Source organism: Maylandia zebra, linkage group LG1 (genome assembly GCF_041146795.1).
Source record: "Maylandia zebra isolate NMK-2024a linkage group LG1, Mzebra_GT3a, whole genome shotgun sequence".
In the NCBI taxonomy this organism is placed as follows: Eukaryota; Metazoa; Chordata; class Actinopteri; order Cichliformes; family Cichlidae; genus Maylandia; species Maylandia zebra.
Window position 1 is genome coordinate 38,784,662 of NC_135167.1, and position 10,345 is coordinate 38,795,006.

General features: G+C 41.7%; 1 protein-coding gene across 1 annotated transcript in view; it reads right to left on the bottom strand.

Annotated features, from left to right (window-relative positions):
• The window catches only part of LOC101464487 (serine/threonine-protein kinase BRSK2), a 54,109-nt gene that overhangs the window by 39,505 nt on the left and 4,259 nt on the right, over nt 1–10,345 (bottom strand). The window contains exons 2-4 of the mRNA XM_076887583.1: nt 6,270–6,410; nt 4,105–4,221; nt 1,474–1,507 (exon numbers count right to left, since the gene is read on the bottom strand). Of these exons, the coding sequence (XP_076743698.1) occupies nt 1,474–1,507; nt 4,105–4,221; nt 6,270–6,410 (292 nt within the window). The remainder of the gene's footprint in view (nt 1–1,473; nt 1,508–4,104; nt 4,222–6,269; nt 6,411–10,345) is intronic.

Here is a 10,345-nt window from a genome sequence, read left to right on the forward strand (position 1 = left end):
CACAAAGTTGGCCTTTATGGAAGAGCGGCAAGAAGAAAGCCATTGTTAACAGAAAACCATAAGAAGTCCAGTTTGCAGTTTGCCACAAGCCATGTGGGGACACAGCAAACATGTGGAAGGTGCTCTGGTCAGATGAGACCAAAATGCAAAACGCTCTGTGTGGAAAACTAACACTGCACATCACTCATGCTCTGGGGGGGCTTCTCTTCAGCAGGGACAGGGAAGCTGGTCAGAGTTGATGGGAAGATGGATGGAGCCAAATACAGGGCAATCTTGGAAGAAAACCTCTTGGAGTCTGCAAAAGACTTGAGACTGGGGCGGAGGTTCACCTTCCAGCAGGACAACGACCCTGAACATAAAGCCAGGAAACAATGGGATGGTTTAAAACAAAACACATCCATGTGTTAGAATGGCCCAGTCAAAGTCCAGATCTAAATCCAATCGAGAATCTGTGGCAAGATCTGAAAACTGCTGTTCACAAACGCTGTGCATCTAATCTGACTGAGCTGGAGCTGTTTTGCAAAGAAGAATGGGCAAAGATTCAGTCTGTAGATGTGCAAAGCTGGTAGAGACAAACCCTTAAAGACTGGCAGCTGTAACTGCAGCAAAAGGTGTTTCTACAAAGTATTGACTCAGAGGGCTGAATAAATACCCACACCCCACTTTGCAGTTATTTATTTGTAAAAAATGTTTGGAATCATGTATGATTTTGTTCCACTTCTCACGTGTGCACCACTTTGTGTTGGTCTTTCACGTGGAATTCCAATAAAGTTGATTCATGTTTGTGGCTGTAATGTGACAAAATGTGGAAAAGTTCAAGGGGGCCGAACACTTTTGCAAGCCACTGTAGAATTGTTAATGAAGAATTATTAGTAAACAACAACACTAAATCACAAATGCTCATAATTAATGATGTTTTGGGGGTTAAACCTTGAAAAGAACCAAAGTACCGCCCTTTGTCGCAGTTTGATTTTACAGTCATGTGTTCAATGCTTAACTATTTTGAATGTTGACAGCATAGAAACACAGCTGGGCTGCTGTCCACTAAAAACAATGTCTATTTCTTACATTTGAAACAGTCATTTTTAAACAGCAACTTTGTGTTTTCGACTTGGGAGAAATATTTAATAAAAAAATAAACCATGCAGATTACAACCCTTTCCCTCAGAGAGTACAGAGCACTCACTCGGGGCATACTGTTGATAGAAGTGCCCCATGATAATCAAAACTAAGACCCTATCACAGAAAAGGGGATCAAACTGAAAAAGTCTTGACTTTATGAAGATGTACAGGTATGGGCAGCTGGAAGTAGGAATAAAAAGAAATATGGCAATAGAGACGCACAAATGAGAGGGAACGAGGAAGCCTGGTGAATGCAGAGAGGATGGAGCAGTGATGTAAGAGCCACTCTGATTCAGAGCTCCTATTATTGAATGAAAGAAAGAGACAGACAAGAAGAGAGCGAGCACTTACCCTGATAACCTCTGGGCAGGCGTAGTGTGGAGATCTGTAAGAAGAGGCGGCCATTCAGGATACAACATGAAGCACAATAAATACACTGGGGAAGTATCAGCTGATGCTCTGGATAGCAGTTCCTTGAAACACGCAAGTCTTTACCTCACATGCATTAAAATAATGACATCAGTCTTTATTGCATGACAGATTTCTTTATGCTTAAAGAGTATTACATAACATCGAACAGCCTCAAAACAGAATCTTGTGCTGTGGTGGCTCGGCTTATTGGATAACGCACGGCAGCACCCAGCACACGGCAAAAAATAATAATAATTTTAAACAAAAGTTATACAAACTCATAAAAAGGTTGTAGTAAGACAGACAAAAAAATGTCTTTAGAAAAGCGACATGGGCTTTCTTTTATGTCGTTTATCATAGTGCCAGACCTTTAAGAGCATATCTGTCAAGTGCAGGTATGTCTTTAAGCCTCTGATACTGTGACTCTGAAACCAAGGCCCTAAACAGCTTAATAGCACTCTGAAAACTAGCATAACTGATGCCCACAAAGAAGTAGTCAGCTTCGATCCATCCCAGTGGATCCATCCATCCATGTCCCCTTACAGTTCAAGGCGAAAGGCCTTGAACTGTAAGGGGAAACCAACAACATGCAACCTCTTCACAAACGCCCCGACCAGAGGTTTGAGCCAGGAATCGTCTTGCTGTGATGCTACATTGCTCATCACTGCATCGCTATGCCGCCAGTGCAATTTCCTCAGTTTCTAATAACAGCTTGTAAGATATCCAAACCACTCGTTGGACTGCAGGAGTCTTTTCTGCAGACTGTTGAACGATGGTCAATGGAAGAATGAATTCAACCATCTCTGCTGTGATGGTTGTCAGACTTTGCAAGACAATTTCAAAGAGAAAATCCTCTATAATAGAACAATAATCCTTCAAAATCCACAACAGACGACCTGAAGAGGCACAAAAGTTTTGCCATGTTTCTCACAGTTCACAACCCCCATCAGTGAAAATCTGAGTGTTCAAAGAGCAGTGCAGGAAGATGGATAAAGAATCTCAAGGTCGTAGCAGACACTTGCAGAAGCAATGAGCGAAAATATGCCAGAAAGTGAAAGAATCTGAAGTGCTGCAGAAAGAGCGCCACGAGCTGTGATAGAGTCAAAGGGAGCGTTAAGTACTGACAATGCACGGTGCCAAAATATGGGCTCTGTGCTCTTTGCCTTCCTGTTTAAATATTGCACTTTCTGCTTTTTGAAACATGGTCATTTTTCTCTAGTATTTCCTCTCATGTCTGCATTCTAAATAATCTAATAATTGCACAATTGCAGCAGAACTAACTGTACTCTGGAGCTTCCCTGTGCGGATTCATCATGGAATAAACGAAGCACAGAGCATGACTTCTTCCATCAGCATCCCATCTAAACTCGCAGAGTAAACACACACTCCATCTTCACTCGCAACATACTTAATTATGATAATGTATGTAAACCCAGTCGATCTGAACTACTCAAACACAGTCATGTCAAAATACACTAACTGCAATCTAATTACACCCGAGCTAATTTTCATCCTTCCTGCTGGAGGCAGCTTGCTCATTTAATGAATTCCATTAACGTCACATGAAGTGAAAGAATCTTTTGACTTACGAGAGATATTTAAAGGATCGCTCAGCGAAAGACTAATCTGACAGACCCCAACACGGACACAGTGTCAGCGTGAGCTTGAAGACTATTAACGACTCGAAAGCCCCACTGAATCCAATCGATGCACGCGTACTGCCAGCTGCACTGAATGCCCAGCAAACAGCCATAAATTACTGAAAATATGCAGATAAAAAATCCATGTGCAGAAGTCTAAACTAGGTCCAGAAGTAAAGGACGCCCTATACTGGTTCAGTTATATGGAAGATTTCCAGTATCCATCCTATCAGACTATGAGGTACGCCCCAAAGAAAGACTCGGCATGTATCGGTACATCACATGTCAGATTTGCCAACATTTCCACATCATATTTTGTTTTATTGGCGATTCGGACACACAGCCAGCACACAACATGTACAGCACAGGGTCAAACTGTCCACATGTTTGTATACTGGAGCACTTGGACTGCAGAGATTTGTCTCCCTCCTGCTTTGTGCAGCATTTCTGAGCCAGAGCAGCCAAGCTTTAGCCGTTCCACATGGCTGACTCTGGGAAATGCTGCTTGGCCTACAGCTGACCAGCACATATCCTGTAGAGCCCACAAAGACTACACAACAAAATACTAGGAAAGGTTTCTACTGCTGGAACAATCATTTTTCATTACGCTTTTGATTTATAGCAACTGGTTCTAACAAGATGCTGGAAAAATGACACTGTGAACCATTATGTCTCTCGAGAGAGTCAGAAACAAAGAGCTAAAGCAGGTTTTCAGCTGAGAGGTAAATGGAAAGACTGGCGAGTTAAAGGGATTTAAAGTCATGCAAATCAAGATGTGCAAATAATAACCATGGATTACATTTAGAACAGTAATAACATCTATTGTTCTGTTCAGCATGTTCATGTTTGGCGCTCGCTATAAAGAACTCAAAGCATAATGTGTCAGACATGCACTTGGTATAATTTGCAAGTCAATAACTTGAATACTAACCCGCAGCTGGTCTCCAGCAGACTGTCCCCGACCTGCAGAGACGCCATGCCAAAGTCTGCTATCCTGATGTTGTTCTTCTCATCTAACAACAAGTTCTCGGGCTTCAAATCTCTGTGGCTGCCAGAGAACAGCAAAGACAGATCCTTACATGAGTCTACTCGTGATACATTTTCTTGGTGGTGGCTTTTCAAGGGACTTGAATTGGTTATATGACTCTGTTCAACAGGACAAACATCACAGGAGGAAATAATAAGAGACAATCTGAGCCCAGCTGGAGCCATGACTCTACATGCACATGGGCCTTATATTTTCAGCTGCAACCCTGGTGGTGCTAAACAGTCTGAGGGCAAGTAAAGAACAAGTAAACACATAATTGAACCTGGAGCGTAGACTGGTTTCTAACCTTTATTCAAGGTCTTATTGTCTGCACGCTGAGGTCCACAGGATCCTTCAGGAATGGTGACATTACAAAGTACTATTGGAAAATGACTCTTCAGTTGCTCTGTGACCTCAGTGAACACGTTACTTATAGAGAGTCGAGTCTACAAATTGATTTTGTAAATTATGGTTCTGATTAAAGTCACGTGGGAGGATGAAGCATGCTATGCTTTAGGACAGGGGTGATGGTGACAGCCAGATCAGCTTGATGCTTTTAAACCAGGGCGGCAGAGAATAACACGTGATGGGACGTCCATCTTTTAAAAATGTAACATTCATTTTCCCATTTTGTGATGTTCCCAGTGTGAACACTGGTGCCTCTACAGTACACCAGGATCATGCACTGTAAGAATCTGTTCCACAATGATCAGTTTAGCAGTTTTAAATTGTCCCGAGAGGCTCGACTCAAAGTAGTGAATACAGAAGGTCATCAGAGCTGTGCCAGCTTTCGCAGTCATGTCCCGACCTCCTCAGGGAAACGGCCTTTAATGTTTTCTGTAATCAAGACAAGGTGATTGCAACTCATCAGCGACTGAAAGAGTCAAATACGAGTCCACAGTTTTACTTAAAACCAGCGAGGGACATAAAACGCAGACATACAGAGCTCGAGTTTTGTGCGTCTTTCTTACAGAAAACACACAGCGGAGAATAAATGTGCTTCTTAAAAGTCGAACACTTGATGTCTAACGCTGAGGCTCAAAGGCAGAACATGTTTGATGTGCAATTGCTCTTGTGTTGCAGTCATGTGTGGAGGAACTAAAGGTGGTCTCAGAGATGAAAAGAGATCGAGAGGAGCTGCAGCCTCTAAAGTCAGCGCCGGCTGCAGCTGATGAGGAAAGAGGCTGCAGGAGGAAACCCGTTCTTCACACATCCGAATGGAGCAAACACTCCAGTGTTTGTAGAAACGATAGAAAAGTCATAAACAATCCCTAGAATATAAACTACAGTAAGAATGCTTTGATCGTTTTATTAGTTCGTTAAGTGCACATTAAACTAAATGCAAATTCTCTCAAAGGTGAAGAAGCAGGCCGGGGCAATGAACTCTGTTAACTATCATTATGACTGCCTCAGTTTTACGATACTGCATTTGGTAAAGAGATTTTTGCCCTCACGCTGCAGTCAGCCTGACCTCAAATCTGCAACATGTCTTTGCAATACGAGACTCAGCTGGACACTGAGCACTTCATTTTGTTTAATTGTGTGGGGTGAGGATGACAAAAGATTTGAAGAAACCGACACAGACTTGCAATTTTTGCAGATTTATCACAGTTAACTGGCGTATTAATACAAACAGATTACATTTACTTGCCCTTTGACCTCATTCAGTCACACTGATAGCAGACTGATGCCTGTCCTATTTTTGCCGTATTAACACACCAAAGTTGCTTTCAAGGCAGCAACTTCCTGAGAGTAGCTGCAGACCTGGTCCCCATCGTTTGAGCAAAGGCAACGAGATCAGTTCATTGTGTATGGTCGCACTTATAATGGCTCAGAGCAGAGCCTGGTCCGTTTGATGTGTGTGGGCGGAGCTACCTGAGACTCACCCACACACTGGTGTAATTTTGAAAATGTATTATTACAAATTGCTGTGATAAATTATCTGTTTTACTGCACCCTGATGTTTGCCCTGTAGAACAGAGTTACATGGAAAGTCCATTTCTCCCCAGCACTCCTAGCTAAAACCCAACCCTCTGATAAAACCCAATATTTGTCTCTGAGTGACAAACCATATGGAGTGGCTGTGGCAGAAGTCCAAAGCGGAGATGATTTGTCTGAAGAACTTTCGAGCCTCTTTCGGTGTTAACCGGCCTTTCTTCACCAGGTAATCAAAAAGCTCCCCACCAGACACATGCTCTAGCACCAGGTATCTGCAAAAGAAGACAGAGGCCAAATACATGTGACGGGAAACCTCTGAAACCTGCAATACCAGTAAAACAAGGAGCAGTTACTGCTGCAGTCATGTCTACAGTGGTCCCTCGCTAAATCGCGGTTCACCTTTCGCGGCTTCGCTGTTTTGCGGGTTTTTTGTGCAATTTTGCATACTTTCTATTTTCTATTTATTTATGTTTACAGCGCGTTGTGTTCTGTGTCCTGATTGGCTGTAGACCACCGTCAATCAATCTTGTGCCGTGTCTCCTGTACAGTACAGAATGTGTTCAGTTTGTCAAATTTACATAAATCTTCGATCCTAGCAGTGCGACTCTGAAGTGCTGCACTGTGTGTTTGTAAGTTTTCTCCCCAACAAACAACAATGTCGACGAAACGTCGTCACCTGCGGGAGCCTTTGGTTTCATTCTATAACACTGGACTTCTTTTTCTACGAAGGTTTGAACTTTGTGAGTAAACAAGAGAGAAAATGTTCACGCCTGTCTGAGAAAAGTGTATAAAGTGTGTAGTGACGGGTTTTACAGCCTTAAAACATCTATAACAATTGTAAAAAACATAAAGTTGGCTACTTCGTGGATTTCACTTATCGTGGGTTATTTTTCGAACGTAACTCCCGCGACAAACGAGGGACTGCTGTACATTAGTATTACAGTTATACATTAGCATTTTAACCCTGTGATGTCATCAGCAGTTTTAACCCTATTAGAAGATGTAAATGTTTTCAATTGTTCTCCCAACACAAAGAGAGTAATCATTCTGCTCGAGGTGACTGTTCATATCAATAAAACTGGATTGAATTGAACTGAAAAACTGGCTTTTTGTGCAGTTAGAGTTGTCACTGATGGTGACTGAGAACCTGGACAGTTAATGTCTGATTGATAATGGAGTTTCCCACATTGTAACAAAAGCCAGTTTTTAGGGCTACTGAGATGCAGTTTGATCACCATAAACACATTTTTAGCCCAATTTTCTTTTTATAATAATATTTTAGAGAAACCTTCAACATGACCACTTTTTGTTGTAATTAATATACTAACCTGTCCTGACAGCTCACTACATATAAGGAACAAAGCCAAAACAACCCACAGCCATAAATTAGTAAGAAGTCTTTGGCCACGTGTCTGGAACGTGGGGTTCTTAAAGAACCGTCTCCTAGAAGAATTCATTGTTTTCTGCTGCTTCCCTCCAAAAGATAAGATCATTATCTTGAAGTGATGAAGTGAAGGTTAATAAATTGTGTTGCAGCTGCAAGTCTTTATCACAACTGTCGCAGAAATGTTTGTGTGACCACTACCACGTGCATGTGACATCGTGCCACTTAGCCAAATGTAGAAGCTGAAAGTGTGAGGGACTTTTAGCCGAACACTTTGAGTGAAGACACACAACCAATGGTTTAGGGTGCGTCTGAACCCCGTCCTCTGCAATGTGTGCGAACATCGGCCTGCTTTCCATTTTTGTTGTGACTCCAAGTAGGGCTGCTCGATTATGGCAAAAATGATAATCACGATTATTTTCACTGAAATTGAGATCTCGATTATTTGACGATATTTATTTAACCCTTTAAGACCTACTATAGAACCAAGTCCGCCAGAGCTTATATTATTTTTTACATGCTGTAGTGCCATTTGTGGGAGCATTTCAAGTTGCTATACAACTGTTATAGCCCATATTTTAATAATATGTATGCATTAAGTCCATAGTAATTACATTAATTGCAAAAAAGTGCAATAAACTACAAAAAAATTGAAAATTGTTTTTGTTTTTTAACATATATTTGTAGTTAGAGAAATTTAAGAGGTTTATCCCTCAAAACTTTAAATACAAAAAAGTTGCAAAAAATAGTTTACAACAACAGGAAATTACGGAGCCCCCCAGGGGACATGGGAGAAAAAAAAATTATGGAGGAAAAAAAAAAAATTAGGGAGAAAAAAAAAAATTAAGACGGACTTTTGCGAGATCTCGCAAAAGTATTGCGAGCGCTCGCAAAAGTATTGCGAGCGCTCGCAAAAGTATTGCGAGATCTCGCAATAAGTATTGCGAGCGCTCGCAAAAGTATTGCGAGATCTCGCAATAAGTATTGCGAGCGCTCGCAAAAGTATTGCGAGATCTCGCAAAACTCCAACAATGGCGGCAGCTACTTAGTTGTAATATTACTCTTTCTGGGTCACAAAATACACTTTTAAGATATTTTGAGGCGTGAATGTAGTTGTGTAAACGTCAGATACCTGCTCGGTTTACAAGACATCACATATTTGCAAAAGAGCTCCGACGTTTTTGGAGATCTGACACCCACTAGCTCGAAGCTAACGGGTGGTCGAGACCTACTACAGCCGGGAGGAACACCGCTTTCCCGGCACATCGTGCCTCGACCTCCCGGTCGGCTTCGAGCTGGCGGCCACTAGCTCGAAGCTAACGGGAAGTCGAGACCTACTACAGCCGGGAGGAACACCGCTTTCCCGGCACATCGTGCCTCGACCTCCCGGTCGGCTTCGAGCTGGCGGCCTCCGAAGAATGCGGCTAAAACTTTTGCGAGATCTCGCAATACTTTTGCAAGCGCTCGCAATACTTATTGCGAGATCTCGCAATACTTTTGCGAGCGCTCGCAAAAAGTCCGTCTTAATTTTTTTTTTCCTCCCTAATTTTTTTTTTTTCCTCCCTAATTTTTTTTTTCTCCCATGTCCCCTGGGGGGCTCCGTAGGAAATTTATTTTGAGTGTCTTCATAGTTTTATTTTGGAGATACACCAATTTTTATATACTGCAGGAAAAACAAAAACAATCCTATGATGCAAATTTGCAAAGAAAAATAAACTATTTCCAGCAGTGCAATTCGAGTTCTAAGCATCCCAGAAACTATTCAGAAAAGTCAAACATGACCAGTATAGGCTTTTAAGGCCTACAAGTAAAAAAAAAACCTACATTTTCCGCGAAAATGACATCACTTCCGGTTTCGGGCAGGAAATGGCGGACATGTGATAGTTAGCGGTGAGTCTGTTTCAATGTGCGAAGTGTTACGAACAGCTGATCGGATCGGCAAAGCGTGTTTCTGGAATATTATGTTTTTGTTCCTGCAAGCGCTTTTTATGCAATTTATGTGGAAGGAAACCGTGACCGAGGAGAAGCTGATGGCATAAGATGTAAGTTTCATATGCAAAACAGATTATTGCGCTAGCTTACACGGTTCAGGTTCTACAGGGATTTAAAAATAGTTACACAAAACAGTGTGCTGCTCTTACCGGCTTTAAAGGGATAACAATTTATTGAATAATGACTTTTAAAAATAATATAAAATAGTGTGCAACACCACTGAAGTTTTTTTTTTTTTTTTTAAACCTCTCTTTTCAACCAACGGCAGTCACTCTCCTCTCTAAATAACTTCTGCTTAGCTTTCTGAGCTTCCCTCGGGTCCTCTTAATCAGCGGTCTCAACCTTTTTTGCGCCACGGACAATATTTTCACGGACCGGCCTTTAAGGTGTCGCGGATAAATGAGGGAGGGGCTAATAATCGGCTCAGTCATTTTTAATGATCGTTGAAAGCCCAGATCGTAATCGTGATTAAAATTCGATTAATTGAGCAGCCCTAACTCCAAGGCAAAGTAAGAAGACGCATAGACATATAAAGGGAATGATTAGTTGTGTGTTGAACTAATCAGTAATGTGTTGAAAACACGCCTCGGATTAGCCAGAATGTTTCTGCAGATAGAAACAATTCGAGAAAAGCGACCTCTCGTGGTCAGTCGCTTTCAGTTTGATTGCTGCCTAGAAATGTAACACAACCTGAGATGACAAACCTTATTTCAGCCGTCGCAATTTTTGCTATAAAATAGTAAAGTAAAACACACGATAACAGAAATCTGTGTAATTTACTGGACCAAAACTAAAAGATCTCCCACAGTTTTGTTAGTAAAGAACCTCCAA